The sequence below is a fragment of the Bacillus rossius genome, chromosome 1 (assembly GCF_032445375.1).
Source record: "Bacillus rossius redtenbacheri isolate Brsri chromosome 1, Brsri_v3, whole genome shotgun sequence".
NCBI lineage: Eukaryota > Metazoa > Arthropoda > Insecta > Phasmatodea > Bacillidae > Bacillus > Bacillus rossius.
In genome coordinates, this window is record NC_086330.1 from 135,369,083 (window position 1) to 135,391,747 (window position 22,665).

A 22,665-nucleotide genomic window follows, 5' to 3' on the forward strand; every position below is an offset into this window, starting at 1 on the left:
TTGTCCATAAAGTCATGGTGCACTTTCGACCAGTCACAGGAAAGCAACGAAACAAGATAAGTATATAGAAATGTGAAATCTTTGCCAAATAAAAGGTAGACTCTTGAAGTGTTTGTGTGACTGTCGGAAAGTGCACCGTGACTTTACGGACACACCGTAACTGTACATCTGTTATTTTGCCAGGTAGACCACTAAGACAAGGAAAATGAGTTGTGTGGGACAGGAAAAACAGGGTGAACTGAGGGAGATATGTTGGAGTAGAGAGCGTGAGAACCCCGTGTTTCGGCGGCAGGGCTACGTGACTGAACTGCTGCTGACGCTGGAAGCGGCTGTGGACTCGCTGGAGTCGGACTTCCGACCACTGGACTTCATGAAGGAGATCTTCAAGTCGACGCCAAACCTGAACAACAAGGAGAGTGGCGTGGCGGTGGCGGTGGCGGGGGGCAAGCGCGGCCCGGGATGTGGGCCGGGGGGTGTGGGAGGGGGCGCCGTGCCAGTGGGCGTGCAGCAGGCGGGCCAGGCCGGCCACACACGCAGTACCAGCTACTCTGTGTCCTACTGCATGCGCAAGGCCACCGGCTCCCCGGCCGCCGATAGCAAGGGTTAGTTGCCTTGCTGCTTCCTTTTTTTTAATATTTTTTAATTATGAAGTGGAGTTAATGTAACTGACCACTTATCAGTTAAGTCAAAAAATATTTTTACTATCAATCTGAGCAATTGGCAGCAAGAGATACTAATTTCTTTATTTTTTTTTTTTTTTTCAAATTATATGTAATATTTAGATGCGTTAAGGGTGAAATTTTAATATGCAATGAAAATGTGATGTATTGGAATGTGAATTTAACTGCACAAAGTCCAATGCACATGCACATTTTCTCCATTTGCTTTCAAACACAATATATACAAATTAGCATGTGGTTTATTTTCAAACTAATAAAAAATAGTTCATGTAACAAACAAATTGAAAGATATATGCTCACATATAATTTTAATATTGAACTAATAGCTACAACTGAAACCAGCAAATTAGTTTCTGATGTTTGGTTTTTCTTTCCCATGTTTATTTATAATTTGCTAGCTGAGAAAATTATGTTAGAACAAACATGTTGTTAATGATATTTACCATTTTGTTAATTTATTTAATATGGTTAATGCTGTGCTATCTCTTTCTTTCGATGATAACTACAAGTTTTATTTAATCATGCCAAAGAAGCACAACTGCTAGCACACATACATAAGTCCACACACCTTCTTTATAATTATTTAAAGTTAAGTTGCAGTTTGAGACAGTATATATTTTGGTGCACTAGTTACGAAATATCAAATACTTATAGTTTTGAAACTTCTACATATTAGATTAAATAACACCATGCCACAAGTTTTGACATATTGTATGGCAAATAAGTTCAGTACAATATTATTGGGGCCACAAGTGTTTAACCACAACAGAAGGTGGGGAGTATCTTGTCTTGTCTGTGAGCTGAACATGCATGAACTATCGGCAGACGGGCGCGGTCGGACGTCGTCGGAGCTGGAGGCGCGGCCGGGCTGCAACCTAAACAAGTACTCGACGAACCTGTCCCGCTCACGCTCGGCACAGTCCCTGAAGCTGCTGGGCGACTCGGCGACGCAGGACGACAAGATGACGATCCTGGCGCAGCTGTTCTGGCTGTCGGTGTCGCTGCTGGGGTCGGACTACGAGCACGAGTTCCTGTTGGTCCTTCGCCTGCTGGGGCGAGTGCTGCACCGCCTGCCGCTGGATCGGCCTGATGCCCGGGACAAGGTGGACAAGCTGCAGGCACAGCTCAAGTGGGCTGCCTTCCCCGGTGTGCACGCCCTCCTGCTCAAGGTCAGTGTTCGCATCACGCGAAATAATTGACTGTACAAACAACGATTGCAACGGATTGCGTTACGAGACGAAAAACAATGGTGAGCGGGCCCGATAGCCACACTTACCATCACGAAAACACACGATGAACTGACTTCCTGACGGAAGTTCGACGCGCTGCCAACCTTGGAAGCGTTGCCAACTCTGGAACCATGGTGGCCAACTGTGAAGGGGTGGCGCTGCTACTTGTGCAGCGCGGGAATTCAAATGTTCAAATGTTCAGTCTCGAATTTGTTGCACACGTAAAATCAGCAAAAGTACTTAAATACCTATGTACACTATACACACTCCAAACATTCCGCCCACCTTGAAATGACCCATTTCAACACTACTCAAGAGGCAATGGGCACAACTTCACTACAGGGCGTTTTAGACTCCCAGAGGTGGTACGCACTGTAGCGACCCTAGGCACACCATCAGATCCAGGATGAAGATGCAGGACGCGTCCCAACTTCCATTGCAGGGGAGGTACTCTATCTTCCTTTATCAACACCAATTGGTTTGGTGTGAGAGCTATCGTTTGATCTTGCCACTTCGAACGCTGCTGCAGTGTGTGCAGATATTCGCGGTGCCACCGGTGCCAAAAGTCCTGATGCAACCGCGATACTAGTTGCCAACGCTGCAGTCTGTTAAGTTGTACCTGTTCCAATTCGGGTTCAGGATGCGACACCAGCGGCTCCATGGTCAAGAAGTGTCCTGGGGTGAGAGCACGCAGATCATTGGGATCGGAACTTAATGGACAAAGTGGTTTAGAATTCAGTATGGCCTCCACTTGGACCACGACCGTGTAGAGTTCCTCAAAGCTGAGAATCTGTTCACCAATGACCCGATTTAAATGTGACTTGAACGCCTTAACTGCAGCCTCCCACAAGCCTCCGAAATGAGGAGCGGCTGGAGGGTTGAAGTGCCACCTCACTCCAAAGGGAGCCAAACAATCCACTATGGTCTGCTGATGCGATGAGGATGACAACATGCGTTGCAGTTCTGTCAGCTGGTTGTGGGCTCCAACAAAGTTCGTCCCGCAATCGCTATAGAGGTCAGAGGATCTCCCTCTGCGGGCGATGAAACGTTTGTATGCAGCAAGGAACACCTCAGTCGACAGGTCAGACGCCAACTCCACATGAACCGCCTTAGTGGTACAACATACAAATATACACAGATAGGCCTTCAACAGAGTGACCTTGCGCACACGAGCCAGTTTTATGAAAAAGGGGCCAGCGTAATCCACGCCGGCCTTCGAAAATGGTTTCACTTGCTGAACTCTCATGGCCGGGAGACTTCCCATGAGGGGTGTGAAAGTGGGTGGCTGTGCCTTGAAACACTTCAAGCAGCGGTGAACACAGCTGGTGATTGCCTGCTTATCTGAGAGAATCCAAAATTTCTCTCTAAGAATACTTTGAAGTGCTTGTATCCCGGGATGTTGATTGACGTTGTGATAGTGTTGTATAATCCTGCTCGTCAAGGGGTTTGATTTAGGAAGCAAGGCCGGGTGTTTGTGTTGAAACGGGAGCTTCGACTGGTCAAGCCTGCCACCCACCCTAAGAAACCCATCAGAGTCGAGGAAAGGATGAAGTTTCCGTATCTGTGGTGAGGTTCGCTTATTCTTTCTCAAAGAGGCCAGGTCATCTTTGAACACCATCGACTGAACTCGAAGTATCCAGAAATTTAAGGCAGTCTCCAACTCACGAGGACACGGGGTCCCTGATTCACGAGCACTTTGTGAGTGACGACAATTAGCAACAAAACGCAGAATATAGGCAGTCACTCTCAGTAACTTCATTAGACTGCTGAAACGTTCGACCAGTGACTCAATGTCTTCAGTATACAGAATAGTTGCCAATGTCAACGACTTCTTCTCCTGTTGGACCAAATCGGAAATGTCACTACACGAAGCACTTGCAGGCCATTCATCTGCAGGTAACGTCAACCATGCAGGGCCTGTCCACCAAAGGTGGTGGTCAAGTATCTGGGCAGGTAACAATCCACGTGAGCCACAGTCAGCAGGGTTGTGTTCTGAACGCACGTGCCTCCACCAACTTGAAGGGGTCAGGTCCTGAATCTCACTAACCCTATTTGCCACAAATGTTTTTAACTCATGAGATGAAGAGTGGATCCACGCTAGGGCTACTTGTGAATCAGTCCAGGCAACAATGGAGGTGAATTCAAGTTCCATTCCATGCACATTTATCATGTGACGAAGCAACCGAGACAAGAGAAGAGCTCCACACAACTCCAACCGAGGTAGAGACTGGGCCTTGACAGGGGCTACTTTAGATTTGCCAGCGAGCAGGTGTACCGTGATTGTCCCATCAACATCAACCACACAAAGGTAGACACTTGCTGCATAACCCAATTCTGAACTGTCTGAAAATCCATGAAGTTGATAGGAACAGCCCTGTTTTCCCCTGACAAGGCGAGAGATGTTGAGTGCAGACAGAAAAGGGAGCTGGCTGTTGAACTTGTTCCAGCTGTCTAATATGTTTGGTGGTGGTTTTGCATCCCAGTCGAGATTTTGAACCCAAAGGACTTGAATGAGACATTTTGCAAACATGCTGATAGGTGTCAACCAACCAAGAGGATCGAAAATCCTTGCCACATTCGATAAAATTGTCCTTTTTGTCGCAGGGCAGGCGCTGGCTCGGACCTTGTATGAATATGTGTCGGAGGTGGGGTTCCACTGTAGTCCCAGTACCTTGATTACAGTGCAGCTGTCCTGATCCAAGGCTAACGGTTGGAGGGTTTCAATATCCTCAGCAGGAAGCCAATTCAGGAGTGTCGGATGGTTGCTCATGAATTTTCGGAGTTGAAATCCCCCTTTCGCTAAAAGCTTGATGAGCTCTTGCTGCATGGCCACGGCAGAGTCCACAGACGGCGCACCCGTAACAACATCGTCCACATAAACATCCGACAACAACACTCGAGAGGCAGTGGGAAATTGTTCTCTCTCATCTTCAGCCAGCTGCTTAAGAGTGCGGAGTGCCAAGAATGGGGCTGAAGACACTCCATAGGTCACAGTTTTCAGCCTGTAGTCCTGGACTGGAGCTGCGTCACTAGAGCGCCACACAATACGTTGATAATCCTGATGATGACGATGGACATGGATCTGGCGATACATTTGTTTTACGTCTGCAGTGAAAACTACAACATGTAAACGAAAGCTCAATAGTAGATTAAAAATATCTTGCTGCAATTTTGGCCCTGTTAACAAAGTATCATTAAGCGACACACCTGTGGAACTCTTGGCTGATGCATCAAAAACAACGCGCACCTTTGTAGTGGAGCTGTCTGGTTTCACGACAGCGTGGTGAGGTATATAGAAGGCATGGGCACAGTCCATTTCTGTCTCAGCGACTCTTTCCATGTGGCCCATCGCGAGATAATCCTCCATAAACTCGGAATACTTCTGCTTGAGGGCAGGGTCCCCTTTGAGACGTCTTTCCAGGCGAAGCAAACGATTAATGGCTTGAGGTCTAGAGGACCCTAACTCTGGCTCAGGCTGACAAAACGGTAACGCAACGCTGTACCGGCCGGTCTCATGCCTTGTGTAAGACTTCACAAACAGCTCTTCACAGTGTACATCCTCGGGAGACTGATGCTTCACAAGGGGAAATTCTTCAATCTCCCAAAACCTTCTCATGACATCAGGTAATGGGGGATGAGAGGTCACCAGCGAAACACAAAGGGATGTCATGTTGGTTGAAGTCTGTTCAATTTCCACCTTCCCCATCAGGATCCAACCTAGTACAGAGTCTAGAGCCACTGGAGACCCATCAATCTTTCCACCTTTCATTAAATACGGAACCAGGTCAGCACCAATAAGTAGGTCGACTGGACCAGGAGTGTCAAAGGCAGGATCAGCAAGGTGCAAGTGTGCCACAGATTTACGAACCCTATCAGACAACTTTGTACCTGGCACGCTACTGGTTATACGAGGAAGCACAAAAACATCCAGCGCAAACTGAGACGCTAAGATGCCAACTGGTGTGATAACAACTGAAACATAGGATTTGGCCACATTGACAGGGGTGTTGGATAAGCCCTGTATGGGCAAATGCGTCCCCCTTTTTGTTAACCGCAGGTTCTGAACACACTTCTCTGAAATGAAGCTAGCTTGGCTAGCAGTGTCAAGCAGTGCCCGAACAACAAATGGTGTACCAGTGCGGTCGAGGATGTTTACCTGAGCAGTTGACAACAGGACAGTCTTAGAACAGCTCGGGGCTGCGGCGGTAACGGCAACTGTCGCAGAATTAGCTTCTGTTGACAAAGCGTTGAAGCCTTCTGGAGATGTACAGCTGCCTTCGGGAGGTTGCTGCTTAAAATGTAACAAAGTATGGTGGCGAGCTCCACAATGACGACATGCTGACGATGGACAACCTTTGGCTCGATGTGCAGGCGAAAGACAATTCAAGCACAGATCCTGTCTTTTCACAATGGTATACCTATCTTTAGGGTCACTTTGATTAAACTTACTGCATTTTACAAGAGCATGTGGGCCACCACACAGACCGCAGGTCTGTGAGGAGCTGACTAAACTATTCAGCGCTTGACCACGAGATTGCTTCCAGCCAGCGAATGGTGGAGAAGATTTTCTCATGGGCGGCTGCAGTCCTGACGACTTGCCACGCGACTGAGCAACAGCCTCCTGAGCGCGACAGTGCTTTTCCAAAAACTTTACGAAATCACTCACTGTAGGGAACTCATTAGTAAGCGACATTTCCCACTGTGTCTGAAGAAAAGAATCTAAGCGCTTGCATAGGATAGGAAGCAGGATCAAGTCCCACTGAGTCACTGGCACATCCAGTGCCGTCAGGGCAGAAATGCTCTCAGTGATGTTTGTCAACAATTGGCGTAGTGCTTTAGGTGAGTCAGAGGTAACAGCTGGTGCGTGCAAGAGTGCATCTACGTGTATTGCCACGACAAGTCGCTTATTTTCATACCGCCCTGCGAGTAGCTTCCAGGCCACATCAAAGTTGGCATTGGACATAGTCAAGGAACTGATCATCCCTAAAGGCTCTCCACTGAGGGCAGATCTCAGATAGGCTAACTTTTCTACAGGGGAAAGCTCACTATTATTGGTGATAAGTGTACTGAACAAGTTCGAAAAGTTGGGCCATTGCTGTGGACTACCATCAAAACTTGGAAGTGATATCTTCGGCAGGGCCACCCGTGGTTTGCTCACCTGAGACTGTGGTTGGCTGGAGGGCTGTACCTTTGAGTCCTCTATGCCGGCTACAACGGCCCTGATTTGGAAGTATTTATCATCAAAAGCTTCCATGCGAGAAGCGTGCTCAGCTACGTCCACATCTGTTTCGCCGATGGCTGCTTCCACCGCGACGCAGTCAACTTCGAACTGCTCCTTTATGTTTTCCAAGTCGCGCACTGTTGCAAGAAATAAGTTTCTTTGCGATGGGTCCTCACGCGCGCTTTGAGAAAAGTCAAATGCCCGCTTCAGGCGACTCTCTGCGATGCGCACGCGTATCAGCGCTGACCGTTTATCCGCCATAGTAAATAGTCACGTAGTACAATGACTCAACACATAACCTAAAACACCACCACGTGAAAAGTATGCCGGTAAATGCTACCTCGGTGACGCACGAGTAACTACAGCGGAGACAAGCTCAATGTTCAACGAAGCACAAAAGGTTAGAGAAAATTACATACCCAAGAAATTCGCCCTACACACAAAAACGTTCACCACGCGGCACACGACACGCCGAAACAACGAAAGCGACGCCGGCACAAATAGATCCGGCCCGGAGGACCAAATGTTCGCATCACGCGAAATAATTGACTGTACAAACAACGATTGCAACGGATTGCGTTACGAGACGAAAAACAATGGTGAGCGGGCCCGATAGCCACACTTACCATCACGAAAACACACGATAAACTGACTTCCTGACGGAAGTTCGACGCGCTGCCAACCTTGGAAGCGTTGCCAACTCTGGAACCATGGTGGCCAACTGTGAAGGGGTGGCGCTGCTACTTGTGCAGCGCGGGAATTCAAATGTTCGAATGTTCAGTCTCGAATTTGTTGCACACGTAAAATCAGCAAAAGTACTTAAATACCTATGTACACTATACACACTCCAAACAGTCAGTCTTCCATATCACATGCCTCCAGGGCCATCCGGGTTCCATCCTCTGCGGGCCACTTGTCGTACTCCCGATGCCCCATTCACATCATCACCTCTCACCATCTGTAATGACCCTGATCACGAGACTTAAAGCTCTAATTCAGTCATTCATTCACGTGTAGTTTATAGTTTTTATAGCTTTTAAAAACCATTGATTATTAAAATGAATATGAGTCAAGAGCATGATACTATATAAAATGTTTGGCAGTTTCAAATTAGCTAGCGTTCTCTGCCCAAAATGAGAATAAAAATTAATTTTTCGGCAATCTGTGAAGATGTTTCTAAACTAAAAATTTCAGTTTCTATTGCTTATGCTAAAAAAATTTAATTAAATCACATCAGTTTTAGACATAGTGTAAACTTTATCTAACGACACTTAACGGACTGACCATTTTTGGCGTTATAGAGAGTGGTCATTAAATGGAGAGAAATAAAATATATAATTTTGCTATTCTATAATAATATGTATTTACTAATATATTACACATTTTACACGTCTATAAAACCATGATACCATCGCTTGATCCAGATCTTCGTATTGAGGTTTCTTTAATTTTTTAGCGGATTTTCCATCCTCCTCTGCTTGAAGAATTTTTTCTTTGTTTTTCCATATTGCAGACACGGTAGAGCGGCTAAATCGAAAGCGTCTTCCAAAATCACTGTTGTTTTCTCCCGCCTCTATTGAGCGTATGAATAACACTTTTTCGTCAATACACAAAGATTTTCGTTTACTCGCCATGTTTACAGTTCGTAAGTCTGTAAGCATCTGCGATAATGATAACGCGTAACAACTTGACAAAAGTCTAGTGACCGAGGTAAACATGTGCAAGTTCATCATACAAAAACAAAAGACAAAATTTCTTAGAAACTCCGGTACGTCAGTCAAAGTAAATACGTGCTAGATAATACAAAAACAAAACAGCAAACAAAAGAACGTACACAGCTGCAGTTCTGATCAACTTCGGCAACTTAGAAAGTACTGCTTAATCAATACTTCAATACTAATATTATAAATGCGAAAGTAACTCTGTCTTTCTGTCTGTCTGTCTGTCTGTCTGTACGTATGTCTGTCTGTTTGTTTGTTTGTTACTTTTACCCGGCTGAACGGCTGAACGGATCGTAATGAAATTTGGCAAGGAGATAGATTATATCCTGGGGATGGACATAGGCTATCTTTTGTCTAAAAAAATAATCTCTAAACGGGTAAAAAAAATATATCTTAATTTTATGAAATGTGTGTCATAGATATACAAACTGTTACTGTCATTCCTCTATGCCTGCCGAGCAATAGCTTTCAAGCCATTACGTTACGTTTTTCTATTGTAAGGAACTAAGTAGAGAGTAAGAAAAAAATAAAGATCTTGACAGTTTGTTGTGTCGCCATATTTGTTTCAATTTTCAATACCGTTTTTATATATTACAATTTAAATTGCAGAAAAAAATAATGTTTCATAAACACATAAATAGTGAGTGTGTGTCATTTCTCTATGTCCACGAGGTCTCGCCGCGTCAATTTCTCCTTGGGGCGAACCCGTCCGCTTAATTAAATAAACAGCTTTTATCGTTGAATGATTTAATGATTTATTTCATTAAAATCTGCTCTCATAAAAAAGCAAGTTTTATAGACATTTAATAGGTGTCTCTCTCTCTGAAGATCAATCGAGTACACGTCACTGAGCCTAAAATTTTTCAGCCTAAAATTAGGCTGGATGTATTTTAGGCTGAGTGACTGTAGGCTGAGTGACTATAGGCTATGTTACTTTAGGCTGTACGACTTTAGGCTGAGTGACTTTAGGCTGAACAATTTTAGGCTGTGTGACTGTAGGCTGAGTTATTTTAGGCTGTACGACTTTAGGCTGAGTGACTTTAGGCTGAGCGACTTTATGCTGAATGACTTTAGGCAGAACGAAATTCTGATCTTGGCTGTTAATGTATGTGAGCGGTTGTATTTTTAGGCTGAACGATTTTAGGCTGAATAATTTTAGGCTGAGTGACGGTTCTGATACGCAATGGCATAAAAGTTTAAGTTTTGTGCGCTTCGCATCTCATGTAGTAACATATTTTATTCCTAGGTGGCAGCACTGATACGATATATCGTAGAGGATGGTAGTGTCAGATTTCACCTGAAGATGGTGCCATGAGCACCACATTTTCGACCTTTTCATTCAGCGGCAATAACAGCTAAAGCCACAGAAATTAAACTTAAATGTATAATGAATTGGCAAGGCGAACACAACAAATATGTTGCAAATACTAAAAAGAATAATAGTAGTAATACGCTGAGAATTGCCATAGCGTTATGAAAATGTAATAATAATATACAAAACATTTCACTTAATTGGTAGAGGTCGATTCTAAATGAATGTGTGCATTAATTACAAAAATAATCTATAACCTATTTTTAATAAATAAAAAAAACATTTTGGCAGGTCAGTTATTTGTAGACTCAGTGCTATTTTGTGCCAAAAAATTAAAACCATACTGAACGGCTTGAAATTGTGTTAACAGACACATTTAGAATAAATTGTGGACGTTATATCCACCACGCTACCATTTGACACTGGCGTCCTTTTCTTTCTTAATATGTTTTGTATGTGTACCTATAATTCAAAGTTTTGTAAGTATTCTATGACATGTTTAACAACAATTTTTCTTGAAGAATTGCACTAATAAGTTTTAGGGTTCGCATTGGTATATTGTAGGAAGATGTAACTTTCTTGCGACGCGATATGTGTGTCATATTACAATAATATTAAATTCTTTTGAATAATTGGGAAGTGTGTGCATTTTGCATGGTTTTTTGCAGTTCAAGTTCAACAATGTCAGAAAATTTGTTATCTGTGAGATTTTTTGAGTACACGTCACTGAGCGCCAGCCTAAGAATACAACTTAAGACGGTACAATAATCACTGCAATACGAAATAATTAGCAACTAGACACATTTAATAATAAATTTAATAAGTCTTGTGGCAAGAAAATTCAATAACAATGTTCTTGTCACCATATCACATAATGTGAAAATAAAATAATGAAAGACTTTACATCCAAGGAATGAACATTGGCTATCATAAACCACACATATAACAGACACAATTACCATTAAAATTGCATAGCTTTGTAGAGCTTTACAATAAATTCTTCACTAGGACTTTTACTTTTGTGAATAGTACTTGAATTATTCCCTGGGTAAATCAGTAAATAGATCAACTGAAATACATTTCTCGGGACCTCTGGCTAGTACATTTTAAGATATATTCGATTATACGCCAAGCACGAGTTCAGGAATACCAGTAACGTTTGAGCGATGACGTAAATTAAACTCACATATTTTAGTACAAAATACACTTCCGAAAAGTATAGGTTGACAATTTGATTAAACGAATTTTCCATGACACCCTCGTAGGCTTCTCTTGTGGTGACGCTTGACATCGTGCACTAAAGAAACTATTTAAAACTGAATTTTAAACCAATTAACACTGTATTTTTACCTCAAACTGTAGAAAACTTGTTTACTGCCAAAACTATGCTGATAATATAAGATTAAGGGCCGAATTTTTAAACGACATTCGAATGACTGCCGGCAAGCAGCGGCTGTCACCCACCCAGCGGCTTACTGGCGGCAATCCACCCTTTCCTAGTTATAAACATCTGCCATTTGACCGCCCGAAGAATGAGAGTTGGATGGCTTTTCACCTTGAAATGTGGCAACGTTGCTGTGATTTTTGTGTTTGAAATACTTCCGAACCACACTTTTTCGATATTTTGGAAAACGCCTTCGAAAATCATTTGCATTTTGCTTGTTATTGTTTTTGACTGTGAGCTAGGTGGCTCGAAAGTCGGGAAATAGTTTTAAGGTTATAAAATGTAAATACTAGAGTATGTGGTAAACATACTGTCAATTTGAAGAAATAATGCTATTTACTTGAATATAAATAAGCGCGACGTGACGGAATACAAGAAACTTGAGGCAATTTGAATTAAGAAATTTAAACATGTAAAAAGGTTAAGGTGCATTAGGATTTGTCATATTTCTACAAATTGCTTTCGTCCTATTATATATGTCCTAAAAAAAATTAATTCAACAACACATATACAATAAAATTGTAGTTTGGATAATAAAATATTATGGGACACAGTCAAATGACTTACTCAACTCACGCATATTTGCTTGGATAAAGTTGTTAGTGTTAAATGAATTTAAAACCATGTTGATTAGAGATCTAACAGCAGTTGTATCTTTACCTGTTCTAAAACAAAATTGATTTTCTGATCTTTAAGATGGGGAGGGAAAATCAAAAAACTACTACCCTGCGTTTTTTTTTTCAGTAAAAACCAAGCATAGTGGCAATGTCAGTTTAGAGTGTATCAGAAAATATGATCCATAGGCCACTCACAGTACAAAGCTCTGTTAACTCTGAACGTGCCATTAGCACAAACAACTACACAACTTAGGTCAACTACTCCATAAAGAATTGTAGTTCAACTTATGGCTGCATGTTGGAAATCTTGCACAGTAGACCTAAAATTAAAACAAAAAAACATGCTTTCTATCGTCTGTAGCACCAAACCTAAGCAATAATGTGTTTTTTTTTTTGGTAGAGAGGTTTAAAAATCTTCAAAAGACACCAACAGGTGGAATTGTTAGTAGTGTCAGTTTTTTACTGACTAAAAACATTCCTCTCTTTCTGCCCTTCTTTTAGGAAGGGGGCCAGACCGGAAACCGCTTTCGCATTACTTCAGCCTGGCCCAGGTTACGCGACTAGGCGCTCTTCTTGGTCAGTTCTCAAGCTTCTTTGCTCTCAGAACTGCTTCGGCGTAGCTCATTATTGTCTCCCAGTTCCGCGGAGAGCTGCTCATAAGGGGGATTATGTTTCCTGGGCTCAATTTGGCTCCGATTGTTTCTTCGGCCGCTGTTCTTTCTGTCTCCCATCTGCCGCAGTGGAAGAAGGTGTGGCAGGCATCATCGGTGTTTGCTGGGCAGTATTTACACGCAGGGCTGTCTGCTAGCCCCATGCATGTCAGTAGGTAGTGTACATAATAACCTAGTTACAGTAACGGGGTAGGATGGTTTAGGATAGGATTGGATCCTCCCAATAAAGTGTGATTCATTAACCTTTCCTAATAATTCTTCTTGTACCATTTTTGTTTTGTCCTACTGAGCGAAAGTGGCATTTGGAAAATAATGGTTTTTATATTAGTCATGTATTTAATCACATGGTTGTTGTATTCGAGTTTTGCAAACACTACTGATTTGCAAAACACCACCAAGAAAACATCACATCCATTGTACAATTACTTGCTTGTTACCACAACTATATTAATCGCAGTTTGACTGTCTCCAAGTTGGGTTAGCCACTCTATAATTGTACTCTGTAATTAAATCATCTGATCATGTGTTATACCTATCATATATGTATAACTTCTATGACTAGTCTGTATATAATTACTATTATTTCATGAATGAATTGTAGTTGCTATAGGTAATAGGACAACTATTATTATTATTTTTATACGGGCGCCACACTTTAATATTACTATATTACTCATAAATATTTCCACTGCTATAAGTGGTTTTTCAATTGCGGCTTATGCCCAAAGTTACCCATTTCAAATATTAATACAACTGAAAATTATCACTTTTATTTATTAAAATTATGAATAAGTGTAAACACAATAACATTAAAGCTTAGTTTGACACACATAAGGTGATTAACACTGGGAAACAAGGTTGCTTACACATAACTCACATAAAATAAAATAAAATATAACTTATCTACATAGTTATGTTGGGCACAACCGAAAGCAAAAGTTCATTTATGGTAAATAATAATACTTAAAGTGAAATAAAAATCAACTAACTAAGTTCCCTCGAATCACACAAGAAACTTTAAGTCGAGACTACTGGGTGAAAGTTAAGATAATTAGGTTGTGCCATGACGAAAACCAGAGGCATTAACAGGAACAATCAGTTACTAGGCCAAAACAGTTAATATAAGGGGCTCGCGGAACACAAAACTTCAGGCCTAAATACATTAAACTTTAGTACCTTATATTTCCATAGATAAAGGTAGCCCCGGTAATTAAATATTACTGTAAACATTCGCCCCGGCTCAGGGGCGCAACAGCTCACTTATTCAGTGAAATATCTGCTGAAAATATAGCTGAATTCCGCGTCGGAAATGCCCGACGCGGCCACACACACCAGCCACAAAAATGACACACAAAACCTTCCTCTTCATTATTCTCTCCAAAATTATATCGTCAAAATTCCAACAATGCCTAAATTTTCCATTTTAAAGGTCCGTCCAATCCATAGACAAATCACCTTCTCTTAATCACGTATCTTTTTCAAACATTAGAAAATTTTGTCAAAACATAGAGACATTGCTACTGCTCTGAGCAATAAACAAAACAAACTCTAGAGATTATTACAATTGAAAGACATATAAATTTTACATAAATAAAATTACGTGAATTAAAGTAAACAAACACTGAAAAATATAAATAAACAATTTAAACTAAAGTTTCAGTGTTCTGTGATACTAAGTATTATCACACCATGTTATATGGTTTTGTGAAAGTAGGATTAACATCTTCTTTAAAAGATTGCACTCTGATGTTAGGTTTTGTTTACAAATACCGATACACACATATTTACAAACTGTACGACTATTTAAATTTATCACGTAGCAGTAATCAACGGGTCTGCCATGCCCCAAAAGTATCTTTTTCGTACCAGCAATTATTCCGTTTACTCGATTTTTTTGTAGAAGCTGAAATTATTTTGCATATGCCACCTAACCTCATCAGATATGTTGCCATTTTCATAAATCGAGATGTCGGATGTCCGCTGGAGGACCGCTGGCAGAGCGCCAGACCTCATCCACCCTGGAGTGGAGGTCGGTTGTTCGCCGGCGGTCAACCGACCTCCGGAAGAGGACTATAATCTACGAAACCATCGATTGCGCTGGAGGGCAGTTGGTTTGGTTGTCATTCGAATGACGTTTATAATTACGGCCCTAAGTTTCTAAACTATTAATTAGGATGAATTGAGACATGACTACGCCTCAGTCACGTCTTAATCGGACAAGGTTCGAATCAGCAGCACGGAATTTTTGCTAACAAAGCCAAAATCTCATTTAAACTGTGCACCAAAGATATAAAAATATAGGTGACACTCAGTAAGGAAATATTTCACAAAGCAGTAATAATTCAACTGGCATAGTGATATGAGAATGTTCTAGCATAGAGAAAAACAAATAAAATATTAAATGAAATAAATAGCGTTATTTTAAAGAAATAAATCAATTAATAATTCTTAAAATAAACAAACAAAAATATGTTAATATTGGTCAGTGGGTAATTAGGCTATAAGTAAATAAACAAAATCTTAAACAGATAATTTTAACTAGACAAATATCAATATTACTAAACCGGATAAATAAACAACTTCTGTGAATTGATTCTTTCACAATAATTTAATTGAGTAGCATAAGTTTTAAAACTACATATAGCACTTGAAGTGCATGATTATATGCCATTTGTGGTACATACAGAGATAGTCGAATAAGATTGTATCAAATCAAGATTTCCAAACTGACATGTTTTCCCCCGGAAAATTAACATATTATGGCAAAGATGATGAACATATAAATCTTTTTTTAAGTGTTGGTTTATGAAACTATAGCGTTTGCACATTAAGTAGAGTACTAATCAGTTATGAAGAAGCTGTTCACGCAAAAATAAGAAATTCCATCTCCAAAGGTATGGGAGTTGGATGAAATATATTTTCAATAACTGGTTCACTATTTTTGACGCGTTATCGATACGTGATTTAAACTTAAATTGGTCACTCCAAATAATGTCATAAGATCAGTTAGTTTTATGAGTTTTTTTTTCAAAATCAACGTATTAGGAAGTGAAACTACTAGTCATTTTAATCTACGGTCCGAAGTTCGCACCGATTAAACGTGGGGCATTTAAAATCAAATTTTAAGATATTATTCCAAGGCAAAACATTATTACAAATTGCTACGAATATTTAACGCCAGCAAAGCCGTGGGTGGACGTGCACGCGCAGGTAGTATTCTAAAATAGGAACCGAGTTTATCTAAGTTCCCATGCAGCAAACTACAGTTGTCCGTTTGCACGTTTACTGCTGGCAATGCTGGGTAGCTTCTGGCTATGATAAATAATGGCTCTGCTAGCTTGTTAGCTATGGCCGACTTTCGAAAATACAACACTCGAAATTTCATTTATGACCCATTGGTAGAACTCAGATTGCTGTGGCTGTGAGCTGCTGCATCGGTGATGGCCCACATGCTACGCATCATGTTATAAGTGGTCCAATTTTTTTTGTGTTTACTCATGAATATATATTTACTTACCCTGTCTAATTTTTTAATTAGCTCTCCAATGTAGTAAAATCATTTTAACCGATTACACAGCTGCAGGCCTAAATCAGGTTCGTGTTGAACTTGAACTTGAGTTACGTGGCCAGCACACTCGTGTGAATATTGTTCATTGAACTTATTCAAGGTTGCTTTAATTTAAATTTAGTGTACGTGCATATTACAAAGTTCTATCATCTCACATGATACTACCAAACATGTATGAAATGGGGAGGGTACCCGAGGGCAGGTATTGTACACCGAATGCAGATTTCTGTCTGGGAGCCCGGACGCAACTACTGCCTTGAAGGATGATATTAAATTAGGCCGTACAGCGGAGAGTTGACGGAAACAGAAGATTCCCTATAAAACTAGCCCGCCAACGGCAACGTCCACCACGGTTCCCACTTGCGAAAAATCGGGGGCTGATTCCACCGGAGATCGAACGTGAATCGCCTTTGTGGATGTCAAGTGGTCTGACCACACTGACACTACTATCACCACTCACAAAATACTATTATGATGCTATGTATGAATGCAAAGTAAGATTATATTTATTTTAACTACAAAGCTATGTACAAAATGGGAATGCCCACAACTACATCTATAAACTAATCGCAAACTTTTTTTAAATTATTGTTCACTGTTAGCATGCCTGCATATTAATTTCAGGACCGGAGGTTCGAATATTGGCACTGCTTTAAAAGTTTGAAACAGAAACAAATGGTAAGCACAACAAATAGAAAAGTAATTCAAATAGAGGCAAATATGTTGCGGGCATAGTATAGCATTGTTAAAGTTACCAAGTTCGTTTGCAAACTTAACAGTATCAGATGGTAGGCACAACAAGTAGGAGAGTATTTTAAAATGAAGCAAACGTGTTGCGGGCATTATATAGTACTGTTATGGTTACCCAGTTTGATTGTAAACTTTTAACAGAATCAGATGGTAGTCATTACAAGTAGGATAGTATTTTAAACCGAAGCAAGCTTGTTGCGTGTACGATATAGTACTGTTAAGGTTACCCAGCTAGTTTACAAACTTTTAACAAAATCAGATAGTTTCTAGAACCAAGTTATTGTAACTGTAACGGAAAGTGATTGGTGCTGCTTGCGAAACAGTTTGTTGGCTCAGCAGTAACATGTTTAGTAATTTTTACAATACTTCGAGACAGTATTTTTAATCATTTATACATTTGTAACAACAAAACTGTCTGTTCTGTCTACAGAGAATATAGTTCCTCCAACAGAAAACGCGTTACAAGATTTGGATTGTTCCTCAAACGATAGTTATTGCAATGAAGTAGGAAACAATCTGTTAATATTACTAAAGTCTTGTTGCAGGTACCATTTAAACGGATTACAGAACAGTTTTGTTGATATCTCAGTGACTATTTTTCTCAGTGGATATTTACAGACATTTTTACTGTGAGACAGTTTAGTGAAAAAAAACTTTCGGGTTCTATTTTATGTTTTTTCTCTCCTAACGGATTTTTAAATTATCTACGTCTCATTTGCACCATAATAGTAGACATTTGTTTCAAGTATGCAGTTTCAATTGTATAATAGATGGTCTAGCCATTTAGACAAAATAATATAAATGCATATGAAGGAGAGCAAGTGTATAATACAAAAGTAAGTTCAATTCGCAGCTTTCGCTTCCTATTTTCAGAGACTAGGGATCAGTGACATCGTCGTACAGGTAAAGCAGACCATACGCTACTGATGTCGTCTGCACGAGGTATTCCAGTGCACAGCAATTTCGGAGCTAAACAACTCGTTCCTATGCAGTTGCTATGGTAAAATAGTACTGTGCTTCATTGAAAGACGTTTTCGTAGACTTTTTTCATTTACCTTTATCGCAAAAAAAATTTTTGTTATATGATAACTTATTAGAAGAAGGCTATACGTAAAATTACTCAAAAATATCGTGGGTATTTGCTGTTTTGGGTAACGCATAAACATCTCCACTTTGCTTAAGGAAGATGGTTTTGTGAATATTATAATTTATATTTCTAAGATCGTAGTAGCATCTGTCTCTTACCTTCCCCCCGCAAATAACAAGGAAATAATTATAATCACGGAAAGGTAGGTTATGAGCCTCATTACTGCTGTCAATCAATGCATTTCGTACAACAGTGTGCACACAGCAGACGTGAATTATTAACAACTATAAAGTCAAAGTATTATAAATTACATTTTAGAGCTACCGTTCATTACTTCAATGGCTGTTATTGTTATAATGTTTGAAGTGCCGAACAGCATTAAAGTTTACAAGAAACGATTTTATTACTAGAAAATTAATTTTAATTTATAAAGTTTGATTAGCTACGCAGATATGAACGCAACGAGAAAACTTACAATGTAATATCTAATTAGGCCTTATGACGATACATTTCGCGAAAAGTCGCATTGTCATATTCCATCCAGCATTTTCCCCCAGATTCGACTCGAAGGTTACATTTGTAGGGTCATCACATTCAGCTTGTAAAGTTTCATGAACAGTAAAGTTGTAAACGTAATTTTACCGGAACATTTATAACATAATGGCTATTGTAGACATGATTACAATATATTTCGTGAAGCCCCATATTAAAATGTAATCCACAATTTCCCTTAGATTGGCCCTTAAATATTCCTGGGAAATACCTTGCCCTATACAAACATATAATTGGTTTCTATCGGCTCAGGAGACAAAAAAATTGTATTGTAATACTATATATTAGGATAGTCAATTGTGTGGTGATTACCTAGTATTTTCTTTGAGCTACTTTCTCAAAACGAGAGCTACGTATAAGCACACTGACATAATTGTTTGTTCAAAGTTTCTCTTCGGCAGTTACAAACAACAATTGTCTGTATGCAAGTTTGTTTTCCACGATAATAATAATAATAATTTGTTTTTAAGGGAGCCGCTTGGCATGAAGACAAATACTCATTGCAACGTAATTGAAAACACGTTTTGTTCGACAGAACTATTTCACGTGCCTACATTTTGTTTACCTACAAAAAGAAAACGCACTCAAGACGAGGGCAGAATGTAACTTTGAAGACAACACGCATGCTAGAAATATCATTTTGGAGTGCTGCAACATAGTCAAACAGGGCTTCTTCACACTGAAGTATATTTCATAAATACCAACCGGGCACAAGCAAAACTTAGATTGAAGTATGCGTTAAATTTTGCTGCAAATTTTTCACCAATAACATTTTACGTTAACGACTGAACGTCCCATTACAAAATGTGTCGGTCATTCCGCATACACGCCAGTTGGGAGCATTGATAACACTCAAAAGTGCTAGTGCACTCGGTACTCATAGCCGGATCAACCTTATCGCCCCATCTATTCCGAGCCTCGGAGCCCCAGCCAGGCGGCTGCCTTTAAAGTGAACAGTATATAGGTCTAGTGGACGTTTAGTAATTTTAAATTCATGTTGCCCTTGCTTTCAGTAGCCCTACTTTTTCCATCCATCTATAATAAAATATATAAATGAAAACGTGAAAAAAAAAAAATCAAACACAATGTTTAATTGAGTAGGTTTAAGAAAACTGTATTTAACTCATATTTCCATATTGAGGTTCATTAGTCAGGTAGTTGATAGCTTACATTTTCTATAGTTGATAGACGAGATAGAAATAATAATATGCAATTTCGGTAGACATGAATGCACAATGTGCATCAATAACAACTTGTCATGCGATTGGTATGCAAAGCGAAACATTGTGCACGTTTCCCTAGGAATATTATGATTTCAGCGAAGCATTAAAAAGTAACTTAACCTTGTTTCTTCCAACTAAATATGGCGTACAAAAACAAAATGCAACAAATAACTGGTCCCATTACCATTAAGAAGGTTTTGTTTACATCCAGTACTGTGGATGCTAGGCCACTCAAACGGATATAACATCAGCTTCAGCATCGTTTTTCCTTTGCTGGTCTCTTCCTTCCCCACAGTTAATCATATTTAAGTTTCCCGCACCCCTTCTCAAAACTAGTGGTACACGAGCTGTTGCCTGTCTGTAGCATGAAACAGGCTGGGGAAATTCCAGTGTCACTAATGTGTTCCTAAATGCCTTATCCTTTCCGGTCCAAATCACCTGCTAATCCCCCTCCCCCCCACCGCAGAACTTATACTGTCGTCTTCCTACCTGAAATTTTCAGATGAGTGAGACAACACGGCACCACTAGAGTGGCGGGTTGCATTTGATATATTTGGAATTTCAGGGGATACATTACTTCCGTTGGAGCTTACGATTTTGATACAGTAAAAGTCACATATTTTATTTTAGATGAATGTATATTCAGATAGGTATTTCGTAATATTGTATTATTATATGTTTTATACAAATTTTTTTGGTTCCAGAAAAAAGTGAAAATTTCTCATATTCTGGCTCAAGCACACGAATAACTTATTATTTTTAAAAATTTTAAAATATATCTCTCAATAGTATGCATAATGAACTTGTAAACTACCAAAAATGACTAAATTACATCGATCGGCTACTGAAATAATACCTACAAGAAATGTCATATAATTCAAATTTGAGTGCCTGTTATGAGAAAACTATAAGTTATAGTGAAAATCGGTTTTGCAGAGAAACTTGTACGTATGAGGCCAATATAAAGACAAAATAATATGATATAAATGAATTTGGGCCTTACACCCTTAATAATCCTGACAACTAACCATTCGGAAAAGTATCCGCTGAGTCCGTGCAGTTGACTTATTTACTCGTCACTATATGGCAGATGTAAATCTTAGCTGTATGCGAGTAGATGCGGATGCAGATGACGTCCTCGCCAATACCATATTTCCCCCCTGACACGAACAAGCGCCACACAACATTACATATTTCTCAATCTCGCTGGTAAAAATGCTCCAATGTGAGTGTTGCTGGAGACGGCCAGTGATTGTATCATAATTAAAACACATCCACATTGACTGGCTGCGACGCCTGACGTAATGGCTAGCAGTCGTAATCAGGTGAACTGTATTAAGGCGGGTGGCCTGTGCGTTGGCTGAAAGCGTGTCCCAGATATCCTGGTTACCGCGGTCAGCTATTTCAACTTGAGATATTCTCACTATATTTGCGAACACAGTGCGTAGCTCTGTACCTAGGAAGCCCGGATAATGTGATGGCTTGTCTGGTATCGTATGAAGTATGCAAAAAGTGCTATTTTTTTAAATATAAAAGTAAACCAATAATAAATTATATCAAATAAAGTGTATGACCTATAGTAATTTGTTAATTTGTTTAGCTCGCCGAATATACTACTTCTTATACTCTAGAATATAGTTAAGGAAGGGATTTTGATCGTATTGAGCAGAACATACTTATAGTTTGTATTGCGATATATCTTGTATGGATTACTTACAAATTATTTCAACAAATAAAGAAAAACATACAAATGATTACATTTTCCGAATATTCTTGTCCGTTTGAGTGTATTTGTTTCTGTTTTAATACCTCAGCAGTATAGCAAATGCATAGTTCGATATATATAGACTATATATTTGTATATATATTTAATTAAAGGAAACAATAACCACAAAATAAGATTGTCGAATGAATATTGATCTCAAGTGATTTCACATAACATATTGTTCGTCTGGATCTGAAAAGCAGCCCATTAATATTACCTTTCCAAGTGGTTGATATAATTAGATGAAATCGTAAATCAGCGTACACTAAAAATGCCAATAAATCTAGGCTTTTTTAGATGATTTCAACCAAATACTACTTGTATCACCAGAAATTCCCAAATGTTGTGTCACTATAGTTACTTATTGCTGTCATGTGATTATTTCATACATGGACATAGTAAAAAAACAAACCCTTACTTTATTTAAATTACTTTAAACTTTCACTCGGCTGATGCAAAGTTATCATTACATACGCCGGTCAGATACACATTGAAACTATCATCATTTAAAACACACACCGTGTTTGAATTATTATTTTTGTAGACTAGTACATTCATATTTAGAAGCGTTCAATTGGGAAGTCACAGGCCTATATCGTCATTTGTTCAGCGATGGTTGCAATGTGGTCATTAACTTAATTCTGAAATACACAAAAAATCGTACAGCATTTTTGCCGTACACGCCACCGTTTTCGAAAAAATTAATGCATTTTGTTCACGTCGTGAATTGTCCATACTTTTGTAATTTAAATGATAGAAACAAGCTTTTCGGTGTTTTAATATTCACATATTGTTTTAAAATATATTTTCATTTCAAATTAAAAA

General features: G+C 39.7%; 1 protein-coding gene across 1 annotated transcript in view; it reads left to right on the forward strand.

The window, feature by feature from the left end:
- LOC134536067 (protein furry) overlaps nt 1-22,665 on the forward strand; it is a 737,387-nt gene that overhangs the window by 571,252 nt on the left and 143,470 nt on the right. Inside the window, exons 35-36 of the mRNA XM_063375635.1 lie at nt 188-602; nt 1,506-1,849. Of these exons, the coding sequence (XP_063231705.1) occupies nt 188-602; nt 1,506-1,849 (759 nt within the window). The remainder of the gene's footprint in view (nt 1-187; nt 603-1,505; nt 1,850-22,665) is intronic.